This window comes from Tupaia chinensis, unplaced genomic scaffold, assembly GCF_000334495.1.
Source record: "Tupaia chinensis unplaced genomic scaffold, TupChi_1.0 Scaffold000671_1, whole genome shotgun sequence".
Taxonomy (NCBI): Eukaryota; Metazoa; Chordata; class Mammalia; order Scandentia; family Tupaiidae; genus Tupaia; species Tupaia belangeri.
The window spans coordinates 4,711,445-4,728,645 of NW_006160193.1; the positions used below are offsets into that span (position 1 = coordinate 4,711,445).

Here is a 17,201-nt window from a genome sequence, read left to right on the forward strand (position 1 = left end):
GGATGTGTGGGCACATGTCCAGAGGTGGGCCCTGGGGGTCTTCCGCTTGGGTTCTGGACCTGGAGTTACCATTTGCAAATTAGTAGCCTTGGGCAGGCTACTGGAACCAAGCCTAGTTTTCCCATGTGTAGAAGTGGGAGCAGTTAGTAACTGTCCTCTAGGGCATGGCTGTGAGTGTCGCAAAGACCAGGCTCCACGCCTCGCAGCCCAGCACACGCTGGCCGTGAGAGTCAAGGCCTGGGTCGAGGCCCCCCAGCCTCACCTGTAATCTGGAGAGAGCCCAGTCCTCTGGCACAGCTGCTGGGATTCAGCGGGAATGTTTCTGTGAGCACAGATGCTTGCTCCCTGGCTCACAGGTGCCCTTAGCCTGACCCGGGCACTGGCCACAGTCACCCTGTGCTCCCTGCTGGGACTGCGCTGGTCACACTTGGGCAGAGTGGCAGGCAGGGGAAGCACCTGACCCACTCGGGGGACAGTGACAGAAGGGCAGGAGAAGTGAGATCAGGGAGATTTTTCTAGAAACCGTCCATACAGGATAGGGCTGAGTTTTTGGAAGTGATGGGCTGGACCAGGAGCAGGGGCCGATTTTCAGGAAGGGCGAGTTCCAGTTCTGGTTAGCGAATGAGGGGAGGCCAAGCTGCAGGAGGGCTTCAAGGCTGGTGGGGGTTCCACATCCCTGCAGGGGGGACAAGGAGAATGGATTGCAGCGGGGATGGGGGGGCACGAGGGCGATGGGCGGGAGCTGGGGGCTGGGGGCTTCCTTCGCCCCCATGGATGCCTGGAAGCCAGGCGTCCCCGAGTTGCTCAGGCCTCCTAAGCACAGAGGACATTGCTCCAGGCCTGGCCGTCTGCGTGCGAACTCGGTCAGCGGTGAGGCTGGGAGCAGGTAGCCTTCATCTGCAACTGTGTCTCTCTCAGCCTCCACAGCCACGGGACAGGCTGGACCCCAAGACTGGAGCCTGGGCCACCCCCAGACCACCCTCTGATTGATGGACTTCGCTGGCTTGGGTCGCGAGCCCTGAGACTCGGGGAACCATGGAGCCTTCAGCGCCGGCTGGGGGTCTGGCTGGGGCACCTACCTCACAGGGCTGTTGTGAGGGTATCACGATGCTGTTCCCAAGCGCTGGGCTTGGCAACTCCGTTGTGCTCTCAATAAATGTGTTTCCTGTCTTAACCCAAATGGTGGCGGGTGTGCTCCTGCTGTGAACAGGCTGCGTGTGGGTGTCCTGTCTTGCTGGGCCTTCCTTTGCTTGGGGACATGTGATGTGGGGAGGGAAGGAGGGCAGCTTCAGCCCCAGGGAGATACCTGTCCCCTACCCTCTGGGCATGCAGGGTGACAGGGTGCACTTGAGCAGAGCTGGCCTCGCCCCTAGCTGGTCTCCTTCCAGTGGTCTTGGGATGCCAGGATTCTTTCCGGAAAGGAGTGTGGAGTGAGAGGTGGAGACCCAGAGGGCTTGGAGCTGTGCTTGCCACCTGGGTCCCTGACCTCTTCCTCTTCTTCCTCACCTTCCCAGGGCTGGGCCAAGACAGGTCAGGCTGACTGATGACAGGGGGTCTGAGAGGCTCCAGGCCCTGGGCCAATGCTCTTCCCACACAGTGGCTCCTTAGTAGGGCCCAGCGGGCTGCAAAGGCAGTGCCTTGGGCCACCCTGCCACCGGCCGGAGTACTGGCCAAGGCTGGGGGTGAGCCTTGCACCATGACTGACTGTGACTGTGACCATCAGGAGGGTCAGGCTGTCTGTCAATGGCCTGTGGCTGGGCTGAGTGGGCAAAGGGAGCAAGGGACGGGGCCCTGGACCTGAGTTCAGGTGACCTCTGGTCCCCACACCTGGCTCTCCTGGAGCGGACGACCTGGCCTGCTTCTCTGGGGAGGCAGAGGCTGCCCACTGATGCCACACATCCGGTGCCACAGCCACTGCTACCACCATGGCTAGTACCACCACCATGCCACGTCCACTGCCACAACCACCTCCACCGCCTCGTCCTCTCTCTTCTCCTCTCTCTTCCTTCCTCCTTCTGTCTTTTCCTCCTCTTCCTTCTCCTTCCTCCTCCCCCTCCCAGGAGTTTCCTCGAGAGAACGACAGGCGAGTCCAGCAGTCATGCAGAGGACTGGACGGCCCCTCTGCCGAGAGAAAGAGCCACCTGGGAACTCGACCTTGTCCCTGCAGGAGGTGATGGCATGGACGGTGCTGAGAGATGGTCCAGGCAGCTGTGAGCAGGGCGGGGGTGCCTCCACGTGCCCTTCCCAGCCACGAGGGCTACGAGTCCAGGAGTCCTGTGTGGTGAGCTGAGTGCAGCCTGCGATGACTCTCAGGCATCCAGAATGAACCCCCTGATTTTCCAGAGTCGGGACCTCAGCTCCGTCCTCTGATGCACCATGAAATGGGTGAGGGCTCCACGATGTTCCAGCCATAGAACCTGAGCTCCGGCCGCTGGGGAAGCCAGACACTCGGAATGCCGTTTCAGAGACAGGACCCAGTCTAGCCTTGACAGACCTTGGGCATGCAGGGTGAGCTAACTGCTTTGATGTTTCAGACCTGGGAGACCCCAGCTCCAGCTTTGGCTGAAGTTCAGGTGCTCAGAACAAGGGACCTTCTTGACATTTTAGAGCTGGGACCCAGCTTTGGCCTCTGATGAAGCTCAGATGTACAGAGAGAAAGACTTCTAGAGCCTGGACCTGGCTCCAACACCCACAGAAGATCAGATATTCAGAAAGAGGAGCCTCCTTGATGTTCAAGGGTTCCAGTATTCCAGGCCAAACCTCTGGTGTGACTCAGTATCTAGAAAAGTATCTAGAAAGAGGGACCTCCTTGATATTCAAGAGCTGGGGCCCAGCTCTAGCCTTCAGTAACACTCAGATGTCCAGAAAGGAGGATCTCCTAATGTTCTAGAACTGGGACTCCAGCTCTAGCCCTTGATGAAGCTCAGGTGTTCAGAATAAGGAACATCCTTGATGTTCTAGAGCTAGGACCCAGCTCCAGCCTCCACTGAAGTGCTGATGTCTAGAAAGAGAATTTTCTTGACCTTCTAGAGAAGGGACCCTGCTCGAGCCTCCAGTGAAGCTCAAATGTCCAGAAAGAGGGACCTTCATGACATTCTAGTGCTGGGACATGGCTCCAGACTCAGACAAAGCTCAGATGTCCAGAGAGAGGGAGCTCCTTGGCATTCTAGGCCCAGGACCCACCTCTGAGCTCTGAAAAAGTTCAGTTGTCCAGAGAGAGGGACCTCCTTGACATTCTAGGCTGAGACTCCAGCTCTGGCTCTGACAAAGCTCAGGCATTCGGAACTGACAGGAAGCCTCAGGCTATGGGCCCGCCGGGGCAGCTGCTGCCGATGGCAGAGGACATTGCTGCCCCCTCGCAGCTGGCAGCAGGTCTCAGTAGCAGCACTAGCGTGGAAGGGGTTACAGTCACCCCAGTGCAGATGAGGGGGCTTTGCGGCAGCAGAGAGAGCCCTAGGGAGAGCACACAGCAGCAGCCATGCATCGTCACCAGGCGCCATGGTGAGGCCCACACGGGAGTGGACGGCTTTGCTGCAAAGTGCCATTTTGTGCCTTTGCATTGTGCTAGACTCATGGCTGGCCTGCACCAGCCTTGACCCTCGGGGCTGCCAAGTTGGCTGGACCCTGGAGTGTAACCCAAGCCAGTGCCTACAGCTTAGCTGCCCTCCCGATGGAAGATGCTAACGCCCCCTCGCCAGCCCTGCGCCAGCCTTGTGTGAAGCCGCGGCCTTGCAGCTGGTCGGGCCTGGTCGCCACCTTCTAGCAACGGAAGTTTCGTCAAGATTGAGGCTGGGATAGGGCCAGGCTGTCACGAAGGGCGTGAGGACAGCACAGGCAGCAAAGGAGGGCCACAGACACGTGAGACATGGAGAGTCGCGGCCCAGATGGAGCTGGAGGCCTGCCTGGAGCACCTTGCTGGCGGCTCTTGTCTTCCAGGACCTGCGGACACCAGACTGCCCACGGTGCTGAAGTGGTGGCACCTAAAGATGGAAGGCCCCAGATCGTGACCAGCCCCGGAGCGTAAGGCAGTCGTGAGAAGAGGCCGTGTGACGAGGAACGCAGACAGGTCCTCTGGATGTGCGGACTCAGGATCCCGACGGGGGCCGAGAGCCCAGGTCGTCGGTAGTGCCGTTCAGAGACAGCTACAGTGGCACATGTTCTAGAAGGTGGCTTGTTTTATTCAGCAGAGTCTGGAGGAAAAGGGAGAAGCTGGCGAGAGTTCTTCAGACACATGCCGTAACGCTGCCAGTATCATTTTGGTGCTATTTCCTGGAAATTCATTAGAATTTGGAACTGTGCACACAAGAACCTCTTGAATGAGGAACTGGGACTGAGGCGCAGACCGGAGCAAAGGAGAAATGCCGTCTTAGAGGACTGCCTGCAGCCCCACCCGCCCTCAGTTGGCCAAGTTGCTTTAGGAGACTTCCAAGAACAGGACGTTACTAGAAGCACTCCTCGCTAAGCTCCTAGAAGTCCCCACAACAGGTTCCGAAGCCAAGTGCAGCACCGGAGAGCCCGCCCTGGGAGTTCTGTGAAGACGATGTGAGAGCTGCTTGGTTGAGTCCTCAGCCTCAGGAGCGGGCCCAGAGCAGGACCACAGGGGTAGAAATAACAGCAAAGACCCCTGCCCCCTGACTCAGGATAGGCTAGGGATAGCCCCTTCCTGCCCCTCCTTGGTGGGGAGTCCAGGTGGCCAGGCCCAGCCACAGTTTTTTCCTGACTCAGTTTACCCTCAGAGCCCTATTTCCCCATCACATCTCCGGCCTGTTGGGGGATGCTCTCTGACAGTGTGGGTCACCTCTCTGTGTTGCTCACCTGGTCCCTGTGGGCCCCGGGACCCTGGGCCAGGTGGTAGGCTCTGGGTGACCAGCCCCGAGGCGTGGTGAGCTTCATGGATGGTTGTCACTTGGCAAAGTGGAGGGAGCTGAACCATTCCTGGGGAGAGGAACACCATGGGCTTCTTCCTTTCGGGAGGGGGCTATGCTGGGCCCCAACTTTCCCTGATGCTCCCAGCTCAGCTCGTAGAGGACTTGGGGAACGAGACGCCTTGAGCTCCCATTCTTCCAGAGGACTGTCATTTCCCCTCTTACCCGCAGAGCAGCTGCCATTTCCGAGCTGGGGCTGGAGAGGGGCAGGGGCAGGCGGGTGTGTGGACAGCTTTCTCTCAAGCTCTCCTAAATTGGAGGGAGGACTGTTCTCGGGAGCTTGCCAGCCGGGAGGAGGTAATGCCCCAGTCATGTCCCCCCCGCCCCCCCCACTTCTCAGAAGACACTTTGGCCTCCCTGCCACTTCGCCTTCCCCGCCAAGGATCCTGTAGAGCATTTTATTAGTTTGGAATGGAAATCCAGCTCAGGCCTCAGGGCGGGGAGGCCCCCGGGAAGTCAGCAGACAGCGAAGTCAGCAGACAGCCGCAGAGCCTCCGCAGAGGCAGGGCTGTGAACGCCAGTGGTGGGGGTGGAGGTGAGTAGGGAGGACGGGGTGGGCAGGGATGGAGGGCAGGACAGCCGCCAGCTAGCTCAGCCAGCTAGCTCGGAGCGTCGGCCAGATTCAAAGCAGATGCTACAGGACTGATGAGCACAGGAGGGGAACCCCCACTCCTGGCCCCACGGAGACACTGACTGCATTGACTGGGGTCATTCCACAGCTTCCCGGATGGCCTGCGGTCCCAGGGTGGCCTTGCTGCTACCTACGGGCATCTCTGGGCAGACTCCCTTGCACCCCAAATTGTCCCGAGAGGGGTGGGTTCTTGGGTGGTCCTTGCAGGTGTGGCTTGAGCACCTGCTGTGTGCTGGCTGCTGGCAGTAAGGCAGAGGTGCTGCAGAGCTGCAGGCAGTGTCTGCAAGGGTGTCCCGGGCCCCAGCTTTTTTGGCGGGGGAGGACTGATGGGTGGGGGTGGGGCTGGCAGGGGGTCTGGAGCAGTACCTCTATGCCTGCACTTTTCAAAGCACTTTACCTGTCTGCTTGGCGTTGGCTGGTGGTGGAAGCGTGAATGCAGTGTCTGTCTGGCTGAGGGCAGAGGTCCTTTGGGGACTCGTGAGCGTCTACTCAGGGACTGGGATTCCCTCTCCTAGAGCCAAGAGGAGCCTTCCCGGAGATGCCAAGGCTGGGGGTTTCAGTGTGCAGCAGCCGGAGGGCCACACTGAGGGAGGAAACCTTGGCCCTGACTTCTCCCTCTGCCTAGATCTGGCCATGACCTCTGGAGGACCAGGCCTTGCCAAAGCCCCCCACACACTCCTGTGCTCATGCCATCTGTAGAAGTGCTGCAACTTGGGACCTTGGTGGCAGGTAGCTCCTTCACCTCCAGCTCCCACAGGCCCACACTAGGTAGGCAGGTGCCAGCTGGTGTGGGACAGGCTCCTGTGCCCCTTAGGCCCAGGGAAGGCCCAAGTGTGGGCTGGGCTCTTGCTCAGGAGGGCTCAGCTGCAGGGGGCTCTGTGTGCCTGTGTTTGGTGCATGGGCCTGCATGTGTGCATGCCTGTGGGTGAGTGTGTGTGGGCCTGTGCTGATGTGTACGGGCGTGTGTGAGAGATGGATGGTGGAGGGCGACTGGGGGGAAGGAGGCAGTGTGGGTTGCTCGTAAGCCCACCTCCGCTTCTCCCTGACCTGTTCCCTAGAGTCACGCAGACTTCGTGCTCCTGTGGCTCTTCCGCCAGCCCTGCGTGTCCAGCTCTCCCACAGCAGGCAGAAGTGGTTGTCTTGGCCCCAAGGCCCTACCCCTCACCTCCTACCCTGACTCCCACACTACCTCTTTTTGACAAGCAGCTGGAGTCAGACCTAGGCTCCTGCCACCAGCTGGCTCCCATGAGCTGCTGGCACCCCTCTTACCAGCTCTGCCTCCCCAGCTTTTCCCTCCTGTGTCTGGAAGTAGACGCCCGCACACTGCCCACTCTCAGCTCCCAATCCCTTGCTGGGGTGTTGACTGCACCCTGTCCCTGCCCCTAGTTTCCAGTTTCCAAGGCAGCTCAGAAGACAACGGGTTGAGTGAGGGGCAAACTGGGTCCTGTTCCCAGCCACGAGAGGGCCTCCGCGGAGGCAGGGCTGTGAACGCCAGTGGTGGGGGTGGAGGTGAGTAGGGAGGACGGGGTGGGCAGGGATGGAGGGCAGGACAGCCGCCAGCTAGCTCAGCCAGCTAGCTCGGAGCGTCGGCCAGATTCAAAGCAGATGCTACAGGACTGATGAGCACAGGAGGGGAACCCCCACTCCTGGCCCCACGGAGACACTGACTGCATTGACTGGGGTCATTCCACAGCTTCCCGGATGGCCTGCGGTCCCAGGGTGGCCTTGCTGCTACCTACGGGCATCTCTGGGCAGACTCCCTTGCACCCCAAATTGTCCCGAGAGGGGTGGGTTCTTGGGGGGTCCTCTGTGTGCTGGCTGCTGGCAGCAAGGCAGAGGTGCTGCAGAGCTGCAGGCAGTGTCTGCAAGGGTGTCCCGGGCCCCAGCTTTTTTGGCGGGGGAGGACTGATGGGTGGGGGTGGGGCTGGCAGGGTGTCTGGAGCAGTACCTCTATGCCTGCACTTTTCAAAGCACTTTACCTGTCTGCTTGGCGTTGGCTGGTGGTGGAAGCGTGAATGCAGTGTCTGTCTGGCTGAGGGCAGAGGTCCTTTGGGGACTCGTGAGCGTCTACTCAGGGACTGGGATTCCCTCTCCTAGAGCCAAGAGGAGCCTTCCCGGAGATGCCAAGGCTGGGGGTTTCAGTGTGCAGCAGCCGGAGGGCCACACTGAGGGAGGAAACCTTGGCCCTGACTTCTCCCTCTGCCTAGATCTGGCCATGACCTCTGGAGGACCAGGCCTTGCCAAAGCCCCCCACACACTCCTGTGCTCATGCCATCTGTAGAAGTGCTGCAACTTGGGACCTTGGTGGCAGGTAGCTCCTTCACCTCCAGCTCCCACAGGCCCACACTAGGTAGGCAGGTGCCAGCTGGTGTGGGACAGGCTCCTGTGCCCCTTAGGCCCAGGGAAGGCCCAAGTGTGGGCTGGGCTCTTGCTCAGGAGGGCTCAGCTGCAGGGGGCTCTGTGTGCCTGTGTTTGGTGCATGGGCCTGCATGTGTGCATGCCTGTGGGTGAGTGTGTGTGGGCCTGTGCTGATGTGTACGGGCGTGTGTGAGAGATGGATGGTGGAGGGCGACTGGGGGGAAGGAGGCAGTGTGGGTTGCTCGTAAGCCCACCTCCGCTTCTCCCTGACCTGTTCCCTAGAGTCACGCAGACTTCGTGCTCCTGTGGCTCTTCCGCCAGCCCTGCGTGTCCAGCTCTCCCACAGCAGGCAGAAGTGGTTGTCTTGGCCCCAAGGCCCTACCCCTCACCTCCTACCCTGACTCCCACACTACCTCTTTTTGACAAGCAGCTGGAGTCAGACCTAGGCTCCTGCCACCAGCTGGCTCCCATGAGCTGCTGGCACCCCTCTTACCAGCTCTGCCTCCCCAGCTTTTCCCTCCTGTGTCTGGAAGTAGACGCCCGCACACTGCCCACTCTCAGCTCCCAATCCCTTGCTGGGGTGTTGACTGCACCCTGTCCCTGCCCCTAGTTTCCAGTTTCCAAGGCAGCTCAGAAGACAACGGGTTGAGTGAGGGGCAAACTGGGTCCTGTTCCCAGCCACGAGAGCCTCCCCAGCCACTGCTTGGGTATCTGTGCCCCACGGCGCTGCCAGGGGAACCTCAGGCCTGGACGGGCCCCTTGACCCCTGGGGCTGCACCACGCCTTCCACAGAGCCTCGATCTGGATGACGCCTGTGCCCTCCGTGTTCTGCTCACCACTGCGCCGGCCACCTGACTTCCAGGTCAGTTCCCTCCGTGTCCCAGCCTCCACCCCATGCAGCTGCATGGCGTGTTGGTCGGGTTCCCAATCCAGACGTGGAAACTTGGTCTTTGCCATGCACACAAATGCATTGATTTGAATTGAAGAAAATTCTAAAAATGGTATCAGACTTTTTCTGGAAAATGTGTTTGCCTAGTTGGTTTGCCAGCGAGTGGTCAAATTTTAAGTGAGCCTACTACACAGCCCTGAGGTTTGACAAATACGTATAAAAGCCGTGTGAACGCACGTATGTACATCCACACACTTGTGTCATGCAACACGCTGGAGTCAACAGCGCCGCCACTCTTTAGACTTGGTATAAAAGTTTTACTGCTAATTTAACAGTGTGTTGGGGAAGAGGAGCTTTGTGGTTTTCCAAAGCGCCTCTGGAGCGTCTGTGAGCAATGTTTACCGACCCTGCTCTGGGGCGCCCACCACCTCTCGCTGGCAATATCCTCAGGCTGATCGTTCTCCATAGGCAGGTGGGTGGGGACAGGTGTCAAGCTGGTCACTGGCTGGACTGCAACTGTAAAGCCTTCTGCCTCATGTCCCACCCGGTCCATCGAGGTTTCCAGGCCCACCTCTTGGGCCCTGGCTTCCTGCCCCCAGCTCCCTGTTTCCTTGGGAGGTCCATCTCACGCATGTCTGTTACCGTGGACTCCATCATCCTGGCTCCTGTCATCTCCATCTGGCCTCTGTCATCCTGGGCACAGCGTCTCATCTCTGGCCACCCGGCCTCCATCACCCGCCTCACCTCCATCATCCTGGCTTCAGGGCGCCCTCTGGCCTCCAGGGCCTTGTACATGGTAGGCTTTCATTCATTCGTTTGCACATTCGGTGAAGGTCTACTGTGTGCCAGGCCCTGTACCAGGCAGCGTGTAGACGGACATTGCCCTTGGGAGCACACACCTCCGGGAGATTCGCGCCAGCCCGCAGACAGCAAGAGAGTCTGGGCCACAGCTGCTTGGGGACCTGGTGCAGAGGAGAGTGAGCTGGCCAGGTGTGGGGGGGCAGGCCAGAGGTGCAGGCTCACCAAGGCCCTGCTGGGCAGAGTCTGGGAGGGGGTCCTTGCCCTCCTAGCCCCTCTAAGAGCCTTGCTGCCTCAGACTGGCACCCTGGTCTTGGGTCAGCTTCTGGGTTGTCCACTTCCACTTTGAGGTTGTTAATATTGTATCTTTGTGCTCTAAAGTCATGGTGGTCAAGGATGGGAATTATTTCGTCTGTTGGTTTCATGTCTCTGCTTGGCCAAGTGTTGGTTGTTCCATACCCATTTTGGAAGTTTCTAGGTCTTGGAGAGCCAGAGTCTAGGACCCTCTGGTGTCTATGAAGACCCTGCAGATGCTGGGGGACATGGTCTTGCAGGGATGTGATGGGTGCTCTTGTAAGAATGGGCGTGCACCCCATGTTGCGTACCTCAGCGATCATCAGATGTTCCAGGTGTGCTGATGGAATGCTCCTTTGGGTAGATGAACTTCTGTGAATTCTTAGAATCATCTAGTTACGTTTTATTTTGTTCAGAATCAGAATTGGTGATACCTGGGTATGCCTTGTGGTCTGTTGAATGAAGTTGGCCCTCGGGTCTCCCATCTTCAACCACAGCACCCCAAATCCCCCATGGGAGGGACTCACCTCCTAAATCCACGTGGCATCGGGCCTCTCACCCACCCTTGTGGCACAGAGCCCCTTCCCAGCTCGTGTGCACACGGAGCTCCTCCCCACGACCATCTACCCCAGGCCTCTTCCCCTCCCACGTGGCCCGGGAGCTCCTCATCCACTCAGGTTTCTCACCGAGCTCCTCTCATGTCATACTCAGTGCTCCATCTGGTGCCACACTGAGCTCCTCTTCCACTTGTGTGACTTGAGCACTCCCCCTCCATGTGTCACACTAAGCCTCCCCCCACTCAGGTGTCACACAGCCCTTCCCTTTATTCACATGTCAAGAGTTCCTCTTCCACCTAGGTGACAGATGGAGCCCTCTCGCCCATGCGTCACACAGAGCCCCTCCCCTCATCCAGGTGTACATGGAGCCCTCTTCCCATCCATGAGTCACACCAAGACCCTCCCAACTCATGGTCCTCTTGAGCCCTTCTCCCCTTCACAAGTCACACCTCTGTCTTCCAGCCTCCCCTGCGGAGCTGAACCCTTTCAGTCCCTCCACCACGTGTCACACAGAGCCTGCCCCCACTCCATGTCCCGCTGCGCTCCTCTCCCACTGAGGTGCCACAAGGAGCCCCTCCTGTGTTCATGTCACATGGAGCCCCCTCCCCTCCTCTCTGCACCATGCCCTTCCCCTTCCTCCCCTCAGGCATGACGAGCTCCCCACTTGTGCTGTGCTGAGCTTTCCCTCGTGTGCCCGCAGAGCCCCGACTCATGTTATTCTGAGCCCCTCCCTGTCCCCCTCTCATGTATGACAGTGCCCTGCCCCACCCTCATGTCACACTCAGCCCTCTGTGTGCTCCCCAGACCTCCTCCTCTCCCCAGTGCCACGAGGAAACCGACCCTGTTCCTGGGCGCCTCCTCCTCTCAGGTGGCACACGGAGCCCCTGCCCCATGAGTGTGGCACACAGAGCTCCTCCTCCATCTAGGTTTAAAGGCATGTCCCTGTACTTTGTCACTGAGTCCCTCTGCTCTCTCATGTCATGCAGGGCCCCTCCTCCCTCACATGTCACCCCAAGCCCTTATCCCCCATGTGGGTCTGAGCCCCGCTCCACTTCCTGTGACTGAGAGGCCTCCCGCACTCGTGGGGCACTCTGAGCCCCTCCCTGCCCTGCTCTTCCCTCTCCATGCCTGCTCTCCCTCAGTCCTCAACCCCGCCCTGTGCCTGAGCTTCCCGCCAGGTGCTCTCAGGGCACACGGAGTTGCAGAGCAAACCCTTGACACCTACCATGGTGGGGAGCTGTGTGTGTGAGCGCGGTGGTGCTGGGGGAGCTGTGGAGGGCATGGCGCCCTGGGGAAGGCCCTGTGAGGGTTGCGAGTGCGGTGTCGGGACAAGGGAAATTTGGGGGCGGCACAACGTCATCACGATATAAACCATGTACACATGATCGCCCGTCACAGTGCAGTTTGGGGTTTAGCTGATCCACCAAGGTATGCGCCCATTACCAAGTCCGTCGGCAGGCATGGCCTCACCCCAGGGAAGCCCTATAGCTGTCACCCCATCCTTGACTGCCCTGCCACCCCCAGCCCTCAGCAACCACAAATCCTTTCTGTCTGGGAAACTCTTTAAGTTCCTGCTGGGTTCCCCGCCCTCGCCTGGTTCCCACAGGGCTGTTGCCCCATTTCACAGGCAGAGGTGAGGTTGGAAAGTGACCTGGGGCTGTCTGGAGCCCAGGCCCCTGGGCAGGGAGACGGTCAGGGAAGGCCAGGTAGGGTGGGCAGACCACAGTGCCTGGCCCGTGCCCAGTGCTGCCTGGGCTGGCTGTCCTCTGCTGTCGCTGCTCTAACCACTTGCCGCAGGCGTCCCACTGCATCAGGGCGCCTGCACTGCGCTTCCGGGAGGAGGGTCGCGGCCCATAGTCAGCCGTTGGGGGGTGGGAACGGCTTCATACAGGAGTTGGTGCGCAGTTACCCGGCTCCTATATGACGCCTTTCTTCACCCTCCAGCCACGCGCAGCCTCCGGACCCTCCTCTGCCCCTGGCTGCACGGGGGCGTGGCCCCCAGCTTGCTGCTGCCCCCACCCCGCCTCGCATGCTCTGCGGGCTCTGCTCTCTCTCTTTCTCCTGAGGCTCCCCGGGTTCCTGGAGGGGAGGGCCTGGGTCCAGACCATCTCTGAGGTCCCCTCCTTGCGGTGGGTGGTAGGCTCTGTCCCCAGTGGGATGCTCTGCAGGGCTGGGCCCAGGGTCAGAGTCGGGACCGCCCTGGGTCTTTTCCCACCAAGGGAGCCGGGGCTGTGCTCCTGTAGGGAGCCCTCCGAGGGGACCGGGCTCACAGGGATGACTGGCAGGTGTGGAGAGATGGTACCCCTTTGTTCCCAGGACTGGGGGTCAGGGCGTGAACAGGCAGGGCTGGCCCAGGGCCTAGGAGGAGGGTCTCCTTGAGGGGTCTCTGCCTCTCCCCAGGACTCTTCCGTGACCAGGAGGCTGAGGCCCCTCACAGGCGGCTTCTTACTCTCTCCTTCCCCCGTTCCAGAGATATACCCCCAAGGGCTACTAACTCCGGGACCCCTGGAGGCTGCAGTGGCCACCATTGTCCCTTCAGTGCCAGCCCTGCCCAGGTGGGCTCTAGGGCATCTGGCAGCACCTGGGCAGCTGGCACGGAGGTGGCCCTGGCCCTCAGGCCTCTGTCTTCTGCATCCCCCACTAACTCAGGCCCTGTGTGGGGGAGGTGACCCTGTGGTATGGGTGTTGTTAACCATATCCAGCAGCCACGGCAGCCAGCCCAGGCACACGCACCGAGGTAGGGGTGGGGGTCCAGAGCCACAGAGTGGGGCAGCGCACCCTGCTTCTCTCCTTCTGCCCCTCCCCGCCCCCCTGTCTTTTCTGGAATCCAGATGGACATGCTTGTCCTCGTGGGGTTCAGGATGAGGGTCACTGTTGGGTCCAAGATCACCTGGTCAACTTGGAGTGTGACAAGAGTACTCATTGGGGCCCTAGGTTGGGGGGGATCTGGATGTGGGGGCAGATTTCTGTCCGGCGTCTTCCTCTTTCTGACTTTGGGAGCACAGTGGGGCCATCTAGGTGATGGGGGACGTGACCCCACAGCTCTGCTCCTGTAGATTGTTAAGAGCTAGCAAAGCTCTTACCCTAGGGGCCTGTGTCACCACGACCACGCGCAGGGGGACATGGCAATCCGGAGCTGAATGGTGAGTAGCAGTCAGCTCGGGAGTGTGCAGTTACCCATTCCGGAAGCAAGCCGTCACCCAGCAGGCTGGGCGCCTGCACTGTTCAGGGCCTCTGTGGGGTGGAGAGGGGGCAGGAGGGAGGGGGACGGGCGGGACTCACCTGGAGGCACTCCATGGTCCAGGACCCCAGGATGGAAGGGGTGGGTTAGGCCATGGGGCCTGTACCAGGGAGCTCTGCAGGCTACTGCCTGGGGACTGGCTGCCTGCCTTGGGTCCTCACCTTCCTCTGTTTGGCTGTGATGTCATGACTCAGGGCATCATTTAATATGTACTCTCTTTTGTTTTTCCCCAGGAGAAAACGATTTGTATTGTGTCGTTTTCTTAAAGCGCTTTTTCTGTACAGCAGAGGCCTGCCTAGCCCGTCTCTCTGCCCTGCCCATCGCTCCCTGGGTGGGGGGCTGTGCCGTCTTTATAAAAGGGATTGAGCCCCTTCTGGCCAGACTGGTCCATGGATCCACTGGGCTGAAAACACTGCCAGCCACTGGCACAGCCACGCGGCTGTCTGCATGCACACGTGTGTGTGTGTGTGCACTGTGGGTGAACGCGCTCACTTCTGGCCTCCCCACATTCACAAGGCAGGCTGATTGGTGAGGAGTGCTCTGTCTGGCCTTCACTCGTGACGTTGCCCTGCTTGCCCCTCCACTTTTTGGTGGCCCAACATGGAAGGACAGCTGTTCTTGAAGGCCCTGGGCTGAAGGTCCGGGGGTCACCAGTCTGGCCCATCCTCGCTCCGAAGAGGCCTCTTCCAAGCAGGACAGAGATATGCCCATGATATGGGGCCCTTGGCACCTCCAGGATGGCTTCTAGGCAACCTGAGCTGGGTGGGGGCGAGGGTGACTCTGACCCATGGCCCTACCTCCAGGTAGTTCGAGGGGTTTGGACAGCATGCCTTGTTGTTCCTGAAACACCGCTTCTCTCTCACTGTGTCGCCCGTTGGATGGTGGGATTCAGACTGGAAGACAGACAGACAGTCCTTGGGTCACTAAGTGAGGGCTGGGGCCTTCTACTGGGGCCAGACAGGGCTGCGACCAGGCCACTAAAGAGGATGCTGGAGTCCTTGCAGCTGAGCCTGACCTTGACCCATGGGACCGCTCGTAGTCCCATGGAAAAAGTGCTGGTGGTCAGACAGACAGGCACAGTGTCCTTGGGCTCCTGGGGCCAATGGGATGTACATGGGATCATTTGCTGGGCTCTGGAAGTGGGTGGAGTTGCCTCGGATGAGGGGGCAAAGGCCACAGGAGGGGACCTGGTCCTGGCTGTACCCCCACTCCTCTGTAGCCTCCCCCCTGGGCCTTGGTTCCCCAGGTTTATCCTGATGATTAGACACAAGAAGTCCAGAGGTGGGCAGTAGAGGATGGAGCTCTGCACCCCCCACCGCCATGGGGCTGAGCGAGAGATAAGGAAACCGAGGCTTGGAGGGGTGTCCTGCAGCCTATTGGGGGGACTCCAGGGGAGGGGCCGGAGGCAGAGTGAGCCCCTGACCTCAAACCTGGGATCTGCCTGTGATCCCTGGGTACTGCTGTCGGGGCTAGATTCCTTAGACGCTGATGGTGGATGGTGGCCGTCACCATGGGAACCGTGAAGTGTGCTCTGGGCAGGGCTCTCCGCTCTGTGCCTGGTCACCTACTGTCATCCCAATAGGGCTCCTTCCTGTGGGAGATGAGAACTCTGGATAGTGAAGGAAATGGCTTTCCTTAGGCCACCAGGGAGGGGCTGGGGACCACTCTGTCCAGGCTAGTCAGGCCCCTGCAGAGCCCCTGGCCTTCCAACCTGAGATCTGTCAGGTGGTCTCACGGTACTGTTGTCAGGGGCAGATTTCCACACTGGGCAGAGAGGGCAGGTATGGCGTCCTGGGAGCCTGAGGGCCCGTGGTCGTGGAGCCTCAGTATAGTCCTCTCCCACTGGGGTTCAGGGCCATGCCAGGTGTGGCCTGGAGTACCATCTCATCCAAGGTCTCCCAGGGCAGAGCACCCTGGGCATGTCCCCAGGGGGTCATAAGTGCTTTAGGTGGGTGTGGCCCGTGGGCAGCCTGAGGTCTGCGCATGCTGGACTGTGGAGTGTGAACCAAGATGAGCAAGTGTCCCCCGACTTGCCTACTGCCCTCAGACCCCCTTCCCAGGCAGTACCCCCTCAAGAGCAGCCATTTTGTCATTTCAGGGGACTGAGACCCTCCGAAAGGGGCCCCAGGCCTTCTGCCCTGAGGTGGGGCTGGGGGTTGCTGCCAGTTGGGGCACAGAGGCGACTCCTCCCCTCAGGCTGGGGAAGGAGTGGGCTTCAGGCGGAGGGAGTGGGCTTCAGGCTCCCTGCTCCGGAGCCTCCGCGAAGAGGCAGCTCCCAGAGCCCCCCACCCGCATCTCCACTGCTTTCTCACTAGGGCACGCCTGCGGAGAGGGGTCCCTGTCAGCCCCAGTGGGTGATGGGTGGGGCAACTGCCCAAGGTGGAAGGAAGTGCTGAGGTCTGGGGCCTGGGGGTGGTGGTGCAGGTCCCCTCCACCTGTCTCCCCCTCCACCCTGTCTCATCATCCATCCTCCCCCGCCCCTTAAGACAAGCCACAAGGTCATATAATCTCTTACTCTGTTTTATTTGGGGGTAGAAAGAGGCAGAGGTGGGAGAGCGGGAGGGCAGGGGTCCCCTCCTGCGGCAGAGCACATGGGGCTGGTAGGCACGGTCAGCAGGGGCCTTGATGTTCGGCCTCTGGGCCCCTGCGCCATCGGAGAGTTAGCTGTGGGAGGGGGAGGCAGCCCTTCCATCCCCACCTGGGACCTGCTGCGGAGAGCAGCCAGGTAAGTGTGCGGCACGTCGGAGCCCCAAGGAGCAGCTGTGCAGGTGAGCGGAAGCTCAGGGTCAGATGAAGTCAGTGTCCGGAGCCGGTTGGCAGGGTGGGCTTGCGTGCAGGGTTGGCGGGCAGGTGGGCGCCCACGAGCACCGTGGTGGAGGTAGAAGTCGGTGGAGCACCCGAGGTCAGTGTCCCAGGATGGCGCAGTGTCGCTCGCCACCCCCCGCTGAGGTCCCTGGCATCTGCGCCACCCCCGGCTGAGGTCCCTGGCATCCGCTTGCTTGGCCGGGCCTGCTGCCTGCTTCTCCATCTGGCCTGGGGCATGGGGTCACGTCCTGCTGCTCATCACTCTGTCTCCTCTCATCGCTCACTCCCAGCGCAGCCTGGGACCCGAGTATTAAGACGGATCGAGCCGCCCCGAGCTGGCTCTGGTCTCTGACAATGTATCCGGTTGGCACAGACACCATTGCTGGTTGATGAGTTGAAGTTGTTGCCCTTCAGAGTGCATTCCCCTTGGGTCAGGATGGCAGAAAGGGTGTGGGGTCTGAGCCCCGAGGCCCAGGGCAGGGCAGGAGGTGTAGGGGTCTCGAGGTTCGAGGAGGAAGGGTCTGGCTGCTGGGTAGGAGGTGTTTTTCAGTCGAGGTCCGTGTCGTCTTCTGGGCCCGGCAGTTCTTCCAGGCTGGCCTCCTGCCCTAGCGGGGGCGCGGGCGCGGGCTGGGCGTGCGCGCAGACCGCAGTCAGGAGCCTGCGCAGGGCCCTGGCCACCTGCTCCCGGCCGAGCGGGCGCAGT

The 17,201-nt window shown here is 60.5% G+C and overlaps 1 protein-coding gene and 1 long non-coding RNA gene across 7 annotated transcripts in view; one reads left to right on the forward strand and one right to left on the reverse strand.

The window, feature by feature from the left end:
* Nucleotides 1-1,174, forward strand: part of LOC102501470 (uncharacterized) — a 35,229-nt gene extending 34,055 nt beyond the window's left edge. For all 6 annotated transcript variants that reach the window (XR_003551321.1, XR_003551316.1, XR_003551318.1 and 3 more), the window contains one exon: nt 919-1,174. This is a non-coding gene — a long non-coding RNA (uncharacterized LOC102501470). The remainder of the gene's footprint in view (nt 1-918) is intronic.
* Nucleotides 1,175-17,044: 15,870 nt separating this feature from the next.
* Nucleotides 17,045-17,201, reverse strand: part of RTL1 (retrotransposon Gag like 1) — a 3,982-nt gene continuing 3,825 nt past the window's right edge. The window contains 1 exon segment of the mRNA XM_006160017.2: nt 17,045-17,176. Coding sequence (XP_006160079.2) covers nt 17,045-17,176 — 132 coding nt within the window.